This window comes from Rousettus aegyptiacus, unplaced genomic scaffold (genome assembly GCF_014176215.1).
Source record: "Rousettus aegyptiacus isolate mRouAeg1 unplaced genomic scaffold, mRouAeg1.p scaffold_m13_p_11, whole genome shotgun sequence".
Lineage (NCBI taxonomy): Eukaryota > Metazoa > Chordata > Mammalia > Chiroptera > Pteropodidae > Rousettus > Rousettus aegyptiacus.
In genome coordinates, this window is record NW_023416286.1 from 45317586 (window position 1) to 45335900 (window position 18315).

The 18315-nt window shown below is 37.8% G+C and overlaps 1 protein-coding gene across 2 annotated transcripts; it reads left to right on the top strand.

Annotated features, from left to right (window-relative positions):
* The first annotated feature begins 2047 nt into the window (after positions 1–2047).
* Positions 2048–13928, top strand: VDAC3 (voltage dependent anion channel 3). Of its 2 annotated transcripts, XM_016127412.2 has the most exons (10): positions 2048–2189; positions 4467–4535; positions 5240–5289; positions 6249–6251; positions 7939–8091; positions 8900–8952; positions 10445–10672; positions 11914–12064; positions 12901–12958; positions 13405–13928. In XM_016127412.2, exons 2-10 carry the CDS (start codon positions 4469–4471, stop codon positions 13494–13496), a joined length of 855 nt encoding a protein of 284 aa, XP_015982898.1. In that variant the 5' UTR covers positions 2048–2189; positions 4467–4468; the 3' UTR covers positions 13497–13928. The 2 variants fall into 2 exon arrangements, with proteins under 2 accessions (XP_015982898.1, XP_015982899.1); XM_016127413.2 differs by lacking the exon at positions 6249–6251.
* The last annotated feature ends 4387 nt before the right edge of the window (positions 13929–18315 follow it).

Below are 18315 nucleotides of genomic sequence, written 5' to 3' on the forward strand. Positions count from 1 at the left end.
GAGGGACAGGAACCAAAGGAAGAATTCCCTCTGTAGCAGCTGTTTTCCTTAACGGTTTCTTTCATCACCTTCCTGAATCAAGTGTAGAGAGAGAGAGAGAGAGAGAGGAAGTCTCTCTGTATGACCTGGGACTGATGTTGTCAGGTCTTTTCACAAGACCTTTGGATGACAGAAGCTGAAAGAAGGAATGTTGCCAGATTCTGTAGAGCACTGTGAAGTGCTCTTTACAGCCTTTAATAGCCTGCTGTACCAACGAAAGTTAGGTCTGTGCCAAAGCACGAGCTGAAGTTGTGGCTCTAATATCTGTACACATATGAATAAATGTTTTGCTTATATAGCTTTTAAACTCGTAGTATATCAATTTTCACCTGTGTTATTAAGTAGTGAACATTTTCCATATGCCAGGTAGATTATATGCTATGGATACATTGTTTCATTTAATATCCACTACAATTCCCTGAAGTACATCTTATTTAGTTGTTTCACAGATGTAGAAACTGAGGCAGAGAGAGAGAGGTTAAGTTGCTTGCCTAAGACTACGGAGTTGGCAGATCTGAGATACAAACCACCTCTTTTAATTCTAAAGCTCATTTTATTTAGCCTACTAAGTTATACAGCTTTGCTTACGACGTTCATCATATTCTGCCTCATCTGGCAGGCATGTGTCCAAGTCCTGTATTGAATACTTTGGGAGCACTTCTGTTCTTAGACTGAAATGCTTACACACAGCAGGCAAACAGTGATATTTGCCTGTTGATTCAAGCATTAACCTGGTGTTATAGACTAAACATCACTGACTTTGTGTGTGAGGGTTCTCCCTTTCATTTTGAAAATTTTAAACTTACAGGAAAGTTTCAAGAATAATGCAATGAACACATATCTTGCCAATTATTAACATTTTGTGCATTTGTTTGTTTCTTTTTTTCTTGACCATTTTATTTGCAGACACATGCTATTTCACTCCTAAGTATTTTATTTAGCATGTATCTCCTAAAAACAATGCCCTGTCTGCATAACCAAGATACAATTATTAGTCTCATGAAATTTTACATTGCTGCAATACTAATATAGTCTACATTCTAATTTTCCCAATTGTTCCAATAATGTTTCTCAATAGCTGTTTATTATTATTATTATTTTTGAGCCAGGCTTCAGTTAGGAATTACATTACCTTTAGTAAAATATTTTCATCTCCTTTAATCTAGAACAGGTCACTAGCCTTTTTTTTTTTTTTAAATCTTTCATGAAATAGACATTTTTTGAGAGACTGAGCAGTTGTTTTGCAGAACTTCAAGAATAATTATCGTTGTATCCTCTGTGCATCACATCATGGAGCACATAATGTCAGTCTAATTTCTTCTTCCTCTTTAGTAAATAATCTGTGGGGCGATACTTTGAAACCGTATGAATATCCTCAATCGTCCTGCATCCATTGACGATATTTGCCTGACTCAATTACTGGTGGTTCCAGAGTGGTTATTTTCTATTTCTATAATTTCTTCTACATTTATTAGTTGGTATTCTTCTCTAAAGAGGAGCTTTCCCCTCCTCTTTCTCTTTGAATGACAATCTGCCGCTACCTGTGCGATATGGAATAAGTGACATCACTTACCCCCCGGGGACCCATGTTTTCTCATCTTTAAGATGAGATGACCTAAGGGTCACATTCCTGAATTTTAGTCAGTCGGAGACCTTCTCTTAAGAATAATGCAATGAACACATAATGCAAGAAATCCGCCAGAGAATGACACGGCTCGGATCTGCAGCACTAGGCCACAGCTTCCATCTGCTGAAGAGTCACACGGCCCCTCCCACGGCAACAGTCGCTAGTAGCTCCGGGCGTTCTCGCGAGAGTGAGCCCCTTCGGGGACAGAGGGGCCATCCCTCAGGCTTCTCCCGCCTCACGTCAACCCCCGCCCTGGCCACCTGCGCTCCGGACCCAGCTGCGCACGCGCGCATCCAGAGCCAGACAGTTGGTGGTGTTGGTACGCCGCAGCTGTTCCTCTCCGCACGCAGCCCCGCGTCGCGCGACCCCGGTGTGACACCACGGCGCAAACGCAGCGCGGGGGGAGGCAGGGGCGCGCAGGCGCCGCGGGGGGAGTGAGGCCGCGCAGGCGCGGACGGCGTTGGTTGAAGAAGACCTTCAGCGTTGCCCTGGCGGAGCGGAGACCGGCTCTCTCTGGGTGGAGGTGAGGCGAGCTGAGGCAGCCGGCCGGGTGAGGGGGCGGTGGGCCGCCACCGAGCTGGGAACCTCACGGGAGGCGGGCCTAACGGAGGAGTCGGGAGGGAGAGAGCAGTCGAACGGGGCGCGGGTCGGGCCGCGGAGGGCAGAGGGGACCTTGCTCCCCTGGCCGCTTCAGGTGATGGAGCTGCAGCGCCGGCGGGGACAGGCGGTGCTCCGAGCGCCGACCTGCGACCTTCCCTACGCCTAGTGTGCCCACGAGACTTTGTTTTCAGGTGTCAGGCCAGAAGGGAGGTTGGTTTCTAGGGAAGTTGGATCCTCGAACCCCAGACCCACTCCCCGCCCCCCAGCTTCCTCCTTGGAATTGCTGTCGAGCATCGGGGAAGCTCTTCCCCTCCTTACCGCCAAAGGGAGGATGCTGTATGTGCAGCTTCAAAAGGAGAAAGGAGAAACTAAACGGGTTATTTACTGACTAATTAGTTATTGTGTAAAGCAGTGTCCCCTCCCACTTCTGTCGGCATCTCATGCAACCTCGGTACATTGTCCATATCTCCAAACAACAACTACATTTTGTAGAGCTAATAAAAATATGATATCTTTACCCTAGAGTAACACGGAGTCTCTGTGTCTTCTTGATTTTTGCTTGATCATACCAGCTGTGCATTTACCATAAGAATCATGGGCCTGAAAAAGTAAGCTTGAACTAGGCAGAATTAAGAGCAGTTAGTAAACTAAACCAACTACATTAATTTTGCAAAGTGGCAGTGGTTTTGAAAAAGAAAGCAAAAGGCTCAAAGACTGTAATGAGTTCCTAGATAGATGTTTGTAAACATTTAAGTATACCTTTTCTTTTGTCAGTAGATGAAAAACCAGACTGTAAAGCCTTAGCATTTATATTTGAATGTATACTGCCTGCTTTTCTGTACTTAGCTCCCCAAGTTGTAGACTTCTGGCAAAATTTCAACAGATATCACCATCAGTTGTGATCAGAAAGAGTAATTTCAGATTGCAATTGGAAATGTGTAGAAAGTATAGAATTGATCACTTGAATACAAGCAACTGAATTGTAAATTAATTGCTCTGGAAGTGAACTCCGAAACCCTGTGGCTTAGAATAAAGTTTTATTATGGTATAAATCAGTACATTTATCCTGACCCTTTCATGTTTGCTATACCTTTTTGTCTTTATTTTCATTCTACACTTCATTTTCTTAATATATAATGTCTGTCATATTTGACAGGTTTAGACTTAAGGAGCAAATTTTAAGTGAATTCACTATTAAGTGCATCATACATGTCTGTTATGTTCAGGTATGATGGTATGGACAGAAACTTAACAGAAAGCCAGATTAAGAGCTACACTAAATAAATATTATTTTGAATGTGTAGATAGTTCAGGCATAGTAATTACAAGGGCTAGGTGGTGGTCTGGATTTTTCTGGGATAGTAAGTGGGCTAATGGGGCTGCTTGAAGTGGTTTTACAATAGGTTACACATGGTTTTTGAGACTGCTGCAGGAAAAGATTTTCTATTATACAAAGAGAGCAAAGGAATGGTATGTTTAACATTATTGATTGACCTGAGAATTTCCATGTGAGGGTCAAACTGGTAGTAGAAAGGATGGGTGAACACTAAATAGGCAAGATGAAAAGTTGAGGCACCTTGGAATTTTGAAGGCTTTAACTTTAGAGTGTACACCAATTTTTAGTAAGCAGGTTACAGCAGGTAGAATTTATCCTATTTTTGTTTAATGGGTAAGGTTATAGCACTTTAAGAAGAACTTTGAGAGAGAGCATAGGCATATTCAGGATGAATACATTTCACTTGGTAATGTGGTAACTTTTAAGAGCTAAATTTCAGAGTGTCAGAATATTAACGTCAAAGATTTTTAATGCATCTATTCTTACAGTTCCTTTTCAAATTTACCTTGTAGCCTTATACAGCTATTTGGCTTTATAACAGTCCAATAAATGTTTTTCTAATGTAAAAGTTTCTTTTAAGTAAAATGTCAAATTAACATATTTCTCTTTTAGCTGGTGAGAAATTTATTTTCCTTGAAATGCAATCAGAAAGATGACCTCTGTGAATCTCATGAAAAAACTCTTTTCTCCAGTGTTCTGGAAAGCTCTTTTTAAAGGCGCAGAATGCCTTCTTTCCTTGTAAGCATTAATGAAGCAAAAGAAGGAAGACCATATATCTCTTCTCATAGCACAAAATAGTAGGACTATGGATGAATAAATACTAAATGGTTATTTTTATTCCATTGTCCCATTTTTCTTTATAAGATATGTGTAACACACCGACTTACTGTGACCTAGGAAAGGCTGCCAAGGATGTCTTCAACAAAGGATATGGTAAGTATGCTATTGTAAATTTCCAGTTTGGGTAAGGAAGGGTTAGTGTTGAATGCCCTCAATACTGTGCTAGTAAAAGTTAACATTAATTTCCCTCATAAGATTTAAGGGGATAACTATTAACAGGTTCTGGACTTCATTCTTTAGCTGTAGAGTCCCATTAAAAGCAATTGTATACATATACATACATAAACACACACATATACATATACACATATGTATAGTTAATATTATTTGTAAGAACAAATAATGTAAATCTGTAATAGTTATGCCTCCTCTGGCTAGCCCTGAGAATATTTAAAACTGGGTATGGTTTTTCCTTCTCTAGGTAATGGCATTGTTTTTATGAGAGTGAAATCACAACTTTTTACTTCTTTGGAGTAACATATTCTTTGATCCTAAATAAACATTGTGTATTTTAAGCTTGTATATATATCTGCAGAGTATTTTCTAATAATTTTGGTCCTTAGAATAGTACTTATTTTTTTCATTCATTTGTTCTTTAACATATTTTTAAAATATATTTTTATTATTTTGAGGGGCTTAAAATTTTGTAATTCAGTTTTTTATGGAACTCACTTAATAAGAATACTATGTATTTTCCATATGGAAGGTACTGTGGACTATTTTCACAATTTCTAAGTTGCAAAAACAGGCCTGAATGTCTCATTTTATACATACTGTGTTTCTGTGTCTGTGTTCAGGGTTTGGCATGGTCAAAATAGATCTGAGAACCAAGTCATGTAGTGGAGTGGTAAGTACCTAATATATTTTCAATAGATATGGCATAATGACCTTAAAGGAACCTGTTTAAAAATCAGTGTTTAGTTGTGTGAAACAGCACACTTTTGCCACTGTGCTCTCTTCCCTACTCAGATTTCAGTAAGAATCCTCTACTTATGCCCATAGACAATCAGGTTGAATTTTTAGAGGGACCCTTTCCTTTTGTCATAATAAGTCTATTCTGTCTTATTCTTCGAAGATAGAGAATATGTTACATTTATATTTTTTTGACCCATGCCATATCATTAAACTTTTATGAATACGTATATGGGCACTAAAAACTTTACTTGTGTTGGGTTCTTGCAACTTTTAGTGCCCCTTTACAAATTAATTTTAGTCTCTGTCCCTTTATGTTGAAGCGAATGTAGATATAAAATGCATGCATAAGGTTAGTTTACAGTTTTTACTGATGTTCATAAAGTCTTTTTTACTGAAAGTTAAGAATACAGCAAAGGATATGTGGGCATATTTTCAAAGCATCATTCATTAATCAGAGCTTTTATTCAGTAAGTCTCAGCAACGAAATTAACTTTACAGTTACCTTATTGTTTGATTTCTCATTATTGGCTGCATCTTTTTTTGCCATTTACCAATCCAAAGGAGTGCAAGTTTTTGTCCAAGATATAATGATTTAATTAGAAGAGCAAGAGGCATGTGGGATTCTTACTGATTTGATACTTTGTCTCATATTCTGTATAATTCTGGTTTGTCACTGTCATTTTTTTCTCTGGGTTTTCTGGTAGTAAATAAATATATATGCAACTACCCTACTAGGATAGGCATAGTGTTATGATTCTGTTAAAATAGAAAAATTGCACTCATTTTTAGTAGGGTTTCGGAATTTGCTCCAGTTAGGTTTGTGTTGCAAAAACTATCAACTAAAATTTTATCCCCCTTTCATGCTGCTGTGGTGTGGGAATATTCATTCAGATGGTAAGAAAAACAGACGTATTTGTGCGTTTGTTTTTATGGCTGCTTTTGGTCTCTTGTGCTGATTTAGGATAAATTGCATTCATTGTTCCAAATCTTAGATGTATATTGACATTTATATTATGTGTCATCAAATTAACAGTAACATTTTTAAGATTGTTTTGTTGCTTTCCAGCATTTAATGTAGAGCTGTAGATATTATATGCATGTTAGAAATACATTTTGCACTGTTTGATCTAATTATGAAATTTGACAAACACTGAAACAATTATGAGCCTGGAACTCAAAAAAAAAAAATTCCAATCTTCTCTTTGAGTTTTGTAGCTCTGATATTTTAGATTTTTGACAGAGTTTAAGCTAAGAAATGATGGTGATAACAAGGAAGAAAAATAGACTACTCTTTCACCTTAATTTTGTGCACCAAAATTAAGGTATATATTTGCTACACTTCAAATTTATGAAACGTCAATGTAAAAAATAAACTGGGTACTTGGATCTATTAAAAGAAAGTGATGGTCAAATTAAATAACTGTATGAACTGTTAAACATGATTAGCATGTTATCGTTTTTTACTAAGGCCTTGCCCTAAATGTGAAGCATGATATTCTCTTTGAAAACTTTCTGCATGGTGTTGATAAACAGATCACAGTTTTCCCAGTTGTTTCATCAGCCCTTAGAACCACAGTGAGACAGTCAGGGTATTTGATAAAGGGAGGATTCATATTATGAGCAGTGAAACATGACTGGCCAGGGTTGGCAGTATTTCAGAAATGTTCTTTAAAAACAGGGCCAATCAGAATGCTTTTTTCGTGACTGTTCGTAGATTGTCAGTGACAGGTGTTGACTGTTTGCTTTCCCCCAGAAGGAGATCTGTTTCTAATTGCTCGCTGTCATATGACTGAAATGACACCTAACCAGGGAGGAGGATCTATTTTAAGGCACATAGTAACTATTTGATAGAAAGCACTTTAAAAGGAAGATGGAGAGAAGGGAGAATGAGGAATAAATTATAACCTTCCGTTTTGTCATAAAAATGTATATACACTTTCAAATGTTAAAATTATACTGAAAGTTTTACAGTTTTGTAGACAAAAATAATAGTTTTAATAATAGCGTAAATGTATTTAATACCACTGAACTGTAACTTAAAAGTGGTTAAAATAGTTTTACATTAAGTGTATTTTAGCACAATAAAAGTAAAAAAGTTTTTTAAATGCAATAAAGTTCTGATCCTATTAGAAGGGGAGGGGGAGGCTAGTGTTTCCACTGTTCGGGGATTTTTAAGAACTTTGAAATTAACTAATAGTTTGAAAGATGATAGAGAACTGATAATCTTTACATGCCATGAAAGTAAAATGTTTAATATTCTATATTTTTGTTTTTTTAGTAAAGGCATTTATTTTCAGTTAAGATATTTCTCTTTTAAAAAAGAGAATTCAGGATTCCCATTCAGTATAAGAATATATGGAACAAGAAATATCAAGAGGTGAAATAGTGTGTAGATCTAAAACTGATTAGAATATTTAGAGATGAGAAAGAAAGGAGGAAAGCAAGAAATATGTTTCTGTAGAGTAGGGCTGGTAAAAAGCTAATTGTATTTGTGTCTGATGCATTGAACACTGCTTTCTTAAATGAATGCATTCTGTTTGAAGAGCTCCTTTTAAAGTAACTATCTTTTATTATTTATCAGGAATTTTCTACTTCTGGTCATGCTTACACTGATACAGGGAAAGCGTCAGGCAACCTAGAGACCAAATATAAGGTCTGTAACTATGGACTTACCTTCACCCAAAAATGGAACACAGACAATACTCTTGGAACAGAAATCTCTTGGGAGAATAAGGTAAGAGAAAGCAGTACAAGTTATTTGTAGGTTACTAAATTTAACTTGCAGATAAAATAATGAACAATCTGAACGAGGTCTTACAGCCTATCCAGTAGCCATATTTTTCTTTGCATTTGGCCTTCTTTGTTATGTCTTATGTTTCTAGAAAGTAAAGCTTGGTTTGTGAGTACATAATTATCACTTTATATCTTTGTTGTGAACTGTTCTACTTATATAGCTGAGCCTCTCCTGGGTAGATGGAACTGTTTGCAAAGATTTAATTTTGTAGTCATCGTAAAATTGGCTCCAGAGAAAAATGTTTCTAAAATTCTATAATGTTTTTAAAGAGAAAAATATATTGTCAAGGGCCTGCTATGTATAGGGCATTATTTTTTGAGGTATGTCCATATGCACATTGCTGTATGTAGGTAATCTGTATAGCTGAATAATTACTTAAGTTGGCTTGTTAAATATCATGTTGTCTTATAATTTCAAGAGAGTATCAAGATTATTTTGTTGTATTGGGATTTTGTTTGTTTGTTTTTTGTACTGTGATTTACATTATTGGCTGGAAGAGGACTTGACCTTTACATTTTAACCTGTTTTTTTGGCGAGACAATCATAATGAAGCCTGGAGTGAGGGGAGAGGAGTAAAAAGGGACAGAGGAGGTTTAAGAGATAATTTATTAAATAATTTAATATTTGGCTTTCTTTAATGACACCCTTTTCTTAGAGAAGAAGTTAGAAGAAACTTTAGAATTGGTTTCTTGGGTCAAAATAAGAATTGAAAATTGCTGATTACTAATTTTAAATCTTTATTTTTCAGTTGGCCGAAGGGTTGAAACTGACTCTTGATACCATCTTTGTACCAAACACAGGGTAATTATTCAAACCCCATTTTCTGAAATGTGTTTGTAGCCTGTAAGGGTAGAGGTGTAGAACAGGGAGTTGGAATGAAAAGTTTGGATGGAGGAAGATCTTAGGAGGTTGCTTAGGAATTCTATAGCTCTTGTATATGGAGCACAGAGAAAGGAAAACTCCTGGAGGCAGGGTAAAATCCTGATTTGTAGATTGAACAGATAAACAAAAATATAAATCTAGTCCACAGAGACACATAGTAGAAAAAGTGTATGCACTAAAAGTGTTTGCGATTAGGTGTTTCTTAAGCTATTCTAAAGATTCATAGATGTGGTATTTTGCTGAGAAGTTAATTTTTTAAGAAAACTATAATTTCCTAACTATAGAACGGTAATGAGTAGTCTGCTATTGTCTTGCTTTCTTAGCCTTTATAAATTCCCCAATTTCTCTGCTTCAATATCTTAATGTAAAAAAATGGAGATTGTGTTGTTTCCTATCTGCCTATCATGAGCCAGGGCTCTCAGAAGGACAAAGATAATAAAAACAAAGTGGCACTTCTTCTCAGCTGTAACAATAGGTGTGTTCTTTTTTGCCATGCACTTTAGTAATCTTCAGGACACACATTCTCATAAGAGGCCTTGTTGGAATAGAACAGGGATTATTAAGAACTACTTTTAAATTTATTCTGAAAAAAAAGGCACACTTCTCTTTCATCCATCTCTCATTGTCCATGGAGAAAACAATGACCCTAAGGAAAATAAATATACTTACTCAAGGGCTGTACCCATTAAGAAAAGAAGTACACAAAGGTGGCTCCATAGTGTAGTGGTTAGCACATCTGCTTTACACGCAGAAGGTCCTGGCTTTGCGCCCCAGGTGAAGCCACAGAACATACATACCCTGGGTGCACCAGGCCCTGGGTGCATGCTGTGAACGGGTGGAAGGAGATGTCCCGTCTTCAGAGATACAGTTCTTAAGGGGAAACAGCAACATCTATTGCTCAGGGGTAGAAGTGGCAGGGGGGCGGCGGGGGTGGGGGGAGAAAAAATGAAAAAGAAAAAAAAAAGTACACTTCTCTCCATGATAGGCTAATTTAGAAATTCATAATGTTGGGTATTAACTTCTATGTGTTACTTTTTGTAGCATTTGGGCATTTGCAAACATTTAAAGAATTTTGGCTTCTCGTAAGTCTTTGTACATAAGTATTCAGATTATTAATTTCATACTGAAATACTTTCTTTTTTATACTTTTGTTCGTGCCTTCAAAAAGTTAATCATGAAATACCCTATCTTTTGAATTTATAGTGAGGAATAGGTAAAAATACTATATATATTTTTAATTCTAACAAAATTACATTTTTAGAGCTAAGTAATTGGTAACATTTTTGCTATATGTATGCCATCTACCAAAATGATATTTATATTGGGGGAGAGAGGGGATCTTACTCTAAGATTCCTGGACAGTGATAGAAACTCATGTCGTTTTCATTGTATTGTTTTTTGTTTTTCACAGGAAGAAGAGTGGGAAATTGAAGGCTTCCTATAAACGGGATTGTTTCAGTCTTGGCAGCAATGTTGATATAGATTTTTCTGGACCAACCATCTATGGCTGGGCTGTGTTAGCCCTTGAAGGTTGGCTTGCTGGCTATCAGATGAGTTTTGACACAGCCAAATCTAAACTGTCACAGAATAATTTCGCCCTGGGTTATAAGGCTGCAGATTTCCAGCTGCACACTCATGTGTGAGTGTTTATAATTCATTCTTCCTTTAGTGCCAGTGCAGTCACCCAAAAAGTTGATACCCATTAGCATTTTGAGAAGGTTAGAAGTGATGGTACTTGCATTTAATACCTCGCTGTACTGTTTTTATAGTCAGCAAAATATTGCCAGAGATCAGTGCACTTGGTACATTCTGCTATGTTACTGATAGTTACTGGCCTCAAACTTGATAAAGCTCTAGAATCTGTACAAGGAGCACTGGGATAGAGCCCAGGGCATGCATCACCTCTTGATAGAAGGGATCCTTTGGCGATGTTTCTGCTTTCTCTGGTACCCTACTAACTTGGCAGTATCTGGAAGCAGGTCTGTTTGGATCATGAAGGACAATCACCTAATTGATCTCCGCACCCTGGAGCATCCCCAGTAATTCTTTGAAGGTTATCAGATACCCTTAGAAAGAACCCAGCCACCCCTACTGCATTCACAGATTCTTAGAGCAATTCTGGATTTAGTTCTATAGGCTGCACGCTGTTGGTGAAATGAATTTGAACTTTAAATTGTATTTTATATCTTGGGTTACTGGACACTGCCACTATACCAGGAAGGGAAAGCAAAGGGTGAGAGGTATGTGATTTTGAAGCGATGCAGATTACTCTTTGCCAGACATTCTAATCCACTTATGATGACTAAAAGTCAAGCAGTGGTATAGACAGTGGCATTAAAATGGGTGAACAGTACTATTAGAAAAACCATGGAAACTCAGGGACTGACTTCTGGGATGCTTTGAAGCAATAATTAAGGTACTCCTCTGAAGCAATGTACCCTAGGTATTGTAGGGAGAGTGCTTTCTAAGTCTAGGACTCTTGTTTTAGTTGAAATCAGAATTGGCTTTATTCCCTTACTTGTACACTTTGTGGAATCTTGATTAAACTCAGCTTTTAAGTTTCTAAATTCTGTGAACATCTCAAAGAGACTTGTAGGTCATATTTATCTAGGTGTCAGCCTTGGTGCATAATTTGTGTCTAAGAAATTTATGTCATGTGGAGGAACCAAGTAAATAAATGAAGTGTTAACTACATTTTAATTAGGTGGTTAAATTATATAACTGGATTTAGTTCCTTGTTTGGTAATTTATGCTAGAAGTTTTCTGAAACCTGTAGTTGCAAAATGAGATCCTTAGTTAGATAATTTTAGAATTTGTTTCCATATCATAACAATGGCAAAAACTAGATATTTGTGACTTTTTCTTTTATGATGAAAACAGGAATGATGGCACTGAATTTGGAGGGTCTATCTACCAGAAGGTTAATGAAAAGATTGAAACATCAATAAACCTCGCTTGGACAGCTGGCAGTAACAACACCCGTTTCGGCATCGCTGCTAAATACAAGCTGGATTGTAGAACTTCTTTATCTGTAAGAATGTGGTGCCAGATTGTGTCTATGCTTAGAGTTTCATCTAAGTTGTTGATGCTGTGGTATGGAGGTAGCTTGCATGTTCATTAACTATAATGAGCTAGTCATTGTGTAGTGAAAAGAATATTACACCTGAAATCAGGAAATCTGGGTTCTAGTCCTAGTTCCTCCTGTATTTGGCTGTTGTCTGACCTTCTCAAGTCATTTTCTCTCTTTGGCCTCAAAATTTTCTTATCTATAAATTCATGGGATTTGATTACTATTCCTGTTGGTATTAGTAATTCTTATTAATAATAACACTAATTGAGCTCTTAAATTTCAGGTACTGTGCTAAGGGCTTTACGTGTATTATCTCATTTAATCCTCACAACTACTATAGGTGGTGAGTAGTATCCTCATCCCCATTTTACAGATGAGGGAACCGAGGCTTAGAGAGGTCAGGTAACTTGCCCAAGGTCACACAAAATGGCTGTGCCAAGATTTTGAACCCAGATCTCTCTTACATCAGAGTTCATGCTCTAACCACTGTAAGAGGTTGTAAACTGGTATCGTAAAGAATTCAGTACACATGAGTATTCGGCTACACAGTGTTTTGAAAATATTTGCTTGAGGCCTTTAGGCATGCATTCTCAAGGTCCCTACTGTCCCTATGAGTCCTCTTAACTTCTTAAAAGATATGTCTTTTTATTAATTAAATTTTCAGTTTCAGTCATTCTAGAGTGGCCCTAAGGTGCCTTAGCTTTGGAAATCTGATGCATGAAGTGGTGATTGTACTGGACTTATATATTATGAAATTGATTGTTTTCTTACTGTTTTATTTCCTCTCCTAATCTTAGGCTAAAGTAAATAATGCAAGCCTGATTGGACTTGGTTATACTCAGACCCTTCGACCAGGTGAGTAAAGGAATTAATAACAATGGGGTTGGGCTGGAAGGTGATAGAAAAATGATGAAAATAACCTACGAAACAACCTGTAATCACTGTAGGTTGCTTCACACCATTCAGTAACATTCATTGGTTCATACAAACTAAAACACATCAAGTCCTTTTGCTTAAAAATATGTATTTCTAACTATAGTTTAGTCACTCTGGCTTGTGAATTTGGTCGATCACTCATTATTATTAATTCTGAACTCCAAATAAAGTTTGCCATGGTTATGCTTCACTCATTACAGATCAGATGATTGTAGTTAACTCTCTGTCAAGCTAGTAATGGTTGTATGCTTATAAGTCTTACACCCATCTGTAATCCATACCATTGATTCTATCCATTGTTTCTAGAAAATGTAGGTCTGATTGTAATACTTGTTACAAGTGATTGTGATATTTTCTTCTTCTAGGAGTCAAACTGACCCTGTCAGCTTTAGTCGATGGAAAGAACTTCAATGCAGGCGGTCACAAGGTTGGGTTGGGATTCGAACTAGAAGCTTAATGTGGTTTTGAATAAAGCATCAAATTTGTTCCTGGAGGTGAAGAGAAGTGAATCCACTATGTTTTGGCCTTAAAATTCTTCTCTGAAATTTCAAAAGTGTGAACTTTTTATTCTTCCAAAGAGTCGTAATCCTCCCCACGCTGAAGTCTAGACATCGCAAGTCCACCCTAAGGGAGGTGCTTAAAGGCATGCCTGGAAGTTGTTATGTTTGTGCCACATTTCAGTTCCGCAGTATTATTTTAAATGTGTTCCTCGGTGACAATGTAGTGTCATGTTAAAGGAAATGACTCAATCCTCCAGTTTGTACATCACGTCCTGCATGTCCCACACCACTTTTTCATGACCGTTTAATATATTGGTCTGTGTGCTATAGTGGAATCTTTGGTTTTGCATCAGGGTAAAATAAAATAAACCCATCACATTTGAACATAATTGCTTATCTGAGTTGCTAGTACTGGTTTCCTTCTATTTGGCGTGATTTGCTTTGAAAAGTACTCTCATATGTGAGAGTATATGCCTAAAGTGGTACGTCTGAAACATCTGTGCTGTGGCCTTTCTGTCCTTTGCACTTTAGTGTACCTCACTCTTACTGCTGCTCTGCAGTTGGGCCGAGGAGTGAAACTGAGTTTTGTTCTGCTGAGCAGAAGCACCTCTCTTGTGGTACCTGCTTCCTATTGCAGTGTGATAGAGTACTTTTGTAAAGCTGCTGAGAAAGAGTGAGGGTGTGAGTGGGCAAAAGACAGGCAAAGGAAAGAGTATAATTGGGGGAAATACTGTGTGGAAGAGAGGTGGAAGGAAGAAGGCAGAGCTGGAGGATGGCACATCTGTGGCTCTCTCAGGCCTCAGGAAAATGGTTTTGATTGCTGAGTCTAGAAAAATAACCAAAGGATGAAAATGCCAGTTTAGGAAAAAAATGAGTAGACTATGATACCTTCATGACTTATTGGGAAATCACCTTTCTTCCTAAAAGTAGAACTCTTTAAAAAAAAAAATGTTTTAAATAGAGACTATATGCTGGTTGCAACGAATTCAGTCAGTTTAGATGTAAATAAAAGTGAAAATTGACATTTCTTTCTCCAAACCTTATTTCTTCTAATACTAACAGTTTGATATAATTCTTTGCAGATATTTTTTCAGTGTCTTTAGAGATTGCATGAATATATATTTATATATATATGATGTTAAAATGCATATCTTGTTTTGCAGTATACTCTTAAATTGAACAGAGTCCTTTTTTTGTTTGTTCATATAGAACTGCCTCATATTTTTTATTTTACACTTTAGTATAAATGTGACATTATTTAACTATTCTGTTTTGCTATATTCATTTTTTTTACTTTGCAAACAATGCTGCATTGAATATCTTTGTCCATTTATTTTTGTCTGCTTCTGTGAATATTTCCGTAGCAGCACTGCCTAGTAGAACTTTCTGTGATGATGAACATGATCTGTCTGTGCTGTCCCATGTAGTCACTTAGCCTCATGTGGCTGTCGAGCAATTGAAATGTAACTAGGTCAGTGAAGAACTCAGTTTTTAATTGTTTCATTTAAATTAATTTAAATAGCCACATGTGGCTAGTAGCTGTTGTATTAGTACAGTTCTACAAGATAGGTTTCTGGAGGAGAGACTGCTGAATCACAGGGCATATACATTTGATACATAGTACAAATTTGCCTTTCAGAATTGCCTTTTAGAAATTTTCCACCAATTTGTATTTCTACCAATGCTGGTTAAGAGTGCCTATTTCCCCAACGTTCTCAGTAACACTGAATGTTATCAAACTTTAAAATTTTACCAGTTTTAGAGGTAAAAAAAAAAAAAGGTATCTCGTTTAAATTTGTATTTCCCTCATTGCCAGGGAGATGGAGCTGTTTTCATATGTTTATGTATCATTTATAATTCTCTGATTTGCCTGTTCAAATTCCTTGCTCGGTTTTCAAATGAGTCACCTTGAAAACATGTAGACACGGTTGGTTTTTGAAAAATTGCAGTGCTGCAAGGATGTCCCCCAACCACCATGAACAGTTATCTTTACTAGAACCCAAATTCCAACCACTTCTATAAGAAAATATCTGTGATACCAACCACATGATATAATTTTATTTTCTCATTGCCTTTTGTGGGTCGAACCATCATTACAGGAGATAAAGCATAACAGGAAAGGAAGAAGGAGCGAGGGGGGCAAGCAACAAATTCATTCTGTCCTGTTGACACCTGCATCTAGGTAACTAGCTTTACTGGAAGAATGTTATATACAGCATGCGTGGTTGGGATGCTGGAGTGGGCTGACCAGTGCTACACACGGGGATAGCTTTAGGATATCTATGCCGCCTGGAGCAGAGGAATAAGCCCCGTGAGATGGAGGAGGCTAACTGCTGTGTGTTAGAAGAATGTTGCTGTGGGGCGTTTCTCTTCAGTCTAGTGCTGTTAAGGCTAGGGGCTAGAAATGATGGGGGCGGCAGTGAGGAGATGGACCTCTAATTAATGTGCTAGTTATCTGATGAAGTTAGTTGTATTTATGCCCGAATTAAATGGTAAGGAGATTCCTATAAGTTAGTTGTTTTTTTCCTTTCTTGTGCTGTTATCCCTTTTAAATTATTTGTTATTGCCGAGCCGAATTTTGTGTGTTATTGTAATCCACGTATGAACATAGGTAGTTTGAATTCAGCCTTTATGCAGTAGTTAATTGAATCCTGGCTGGCTAGGCTGTGTCAAGTACCCTCATCTTTGTGGGAGTCAGTAAGTTGTAGCAGAAAGGAAAGCACGTTTCTTGAGCTTGTGCACCAGACAATGTGTTGGTCGTCTTACATGATCTAATGCTCACAACCATAATTAAACATCTTGGTGTCCAGCAGTCCAGGAAAGAAAGCCGTGAAAATATCCTAGAATAGAGTAGTTCCTTGTGGTTTTTCATAATGGAAATTTTCAGTAGCTCCCTTCTCCCCCATAAAAAGCACGCAGGCACCTCTTCCCCTTCCACTTCCCCACCTTTCTCCTTCCCTATTCCCCTTCCCATTTCTCTCCAATTTAGTTTTATAACTCCCATGGCCACTCATTTGATTTTATTTAATTTTTAACTCTCAAGATAACCTATATGGCATTCACTACGGCCTACGAGCTTTGAACTTGGGAGCAGAGAACTGACATTTTAGTATATGTGTGATATCAGTGAATTCATTGATTCGGTGACTCCACTCCTGGGAATTTGCCCTAAGGAAATCAGATGCACTGACATTTATGTACCAGGTTTCTTGTAAGAGAAAAATTGATAGCTATCCAAATGTGCAAAAATAGGGAAATATAATGATAGTATATATAGTCATTAAGTGAAATATTCACCCATTAAAAATCATATTTTTGAAGAACAGTAACCCAAGGATTGTTCACAGTGTTAATGTAGAAAAAGCAAAGCAAAAAACTAATCTCGATTTTATTTTTTTTAAAAATACCTGCAAATACTGGAGAAAATGCTCCAAAGTGTTAAAAATATTATCTCAGGAAGGTGGAGTCATAATTTTATTTTATACTTTACCATATTTTTCTCTTTCCTAAAGTGAATATTTCTGTCATTAGGGGAAACTAATATTACTGTTTGAAAACGGCAGCGTGCCCCTTGCAGCAGCACAGCAGGCAGCATGTCTCGCTGGCGGTGAGCGTGTCCGTGGTTCCGCAGGTGACATGCGCACTAGTCCGAGAGGGCAGTGAGTCCTCAGGCACTGGCCAAGGCAAGAAACATCAGTGGTTTTAATTGCCACCCTTAGAAAAATTACTCAAATAGATGGATCAAAGTACTGGTGTCACTTGTGATAAACTAATAAGCATGAGGCTTTTGTTAAATTTTGTAATAAGATTAAAGTTCACACATTATATTTTAAATATGAATACCAGGGAGACATCATGATATATTGCTAATCCATCATTACACCACTGCTCAAGGGACTAGGGGGACAATAAAGTTCCCAAAGTTTCATCATGATACTAAATGTTCATCCTTGGAAGCTCACTGCCCGTTTGGCCACGCCTCAGGCTCTAGAACCTTGGACAGGAGGAGCCGAAGCCATTTCTGGGCCACCGCACCGCACCCAGATGCAAGAAGACTCCTGTTCTCTGCACACGACCATCCTTCAAGACCATAGCCACTGATCGTGCATGTTTTATGTCCTCTGTTTAGTTCCCTCAGCTTGTTTTCATTTCCGCTTTTTTTTGTCCTCCAGTTAAATGTTGACATTCAGGTTCTGTGCTCAACCTTCTCTAACTCTGGTGATATATTTATGTAAGGAGCTTTTCAAATTACATCTGCCTGTCGTTAGAGATTCTGATATGCCTCAGGGGTATTCTTAGAATAAGGGTGGTCTGATAATAGCACCATTCTACCTCACTTAGATTTTAAACAAATTGCCAGGAGGTGTCAGTGGTTAGAGGCCAAAAGTTTCATCTGTACCACTGAAGTCTCCATATTCTTGCTCAGGGTGAGAGTGATAGCAATGTTGGGCCAGGGCAGACCTCCTCTCCTGCCCAGCTTGGGTGGTGTGGAGGAGTGAGGAATTCTTGTGCTCTGAGGTCAGTCTCCCTCCCAAGAGGAAGGGGAGGAACTGATTCCAACACTCCCAATTCATTCTTCCCAGATGTACCAATCAGATGCACTCCTGTCCTCTGGTGGAAGGACTAAAAGGGTAGAGGCCAGAGTATGATGCTAAAGGTGGTTCAATCCCGTGGAGATGGGATTGAATGGAGTCCAGGTTCATAGTGTGTGTACTTTTAATCCATAGCCACCTACCTCCTCCCAGAGATTTGGCTTGTCCACTTAGGAAATATATC

What these genes read in the sequence shown, in the direction of transcription:
- VDAC3 (XM_016127412.2), top strand. Translation starts at nt 4,469, where the DNA reads ATGTGTAACACACCGACTTACTGTGACCTAGGAAAGGCTGCCAAGGAT. An exon ending in TTCCAGCTGCACACTCATGT is followed by an intron (nt 10,673 to 11,913) that starts GTGAGTGTTTAT and finishes TGATGAAAACAG; the next exon opens with GAATGATGGCACTGAATTTG. An exon ending in TACTCAGACCCTTCGACCAG is followed by an intron (nt 12,959 to 13,404) that starts GTGAGTAAAGGA and finishes TTCTTCTTCTAG; the next exon opens with GAGTCAAACTGACCCTGTCA.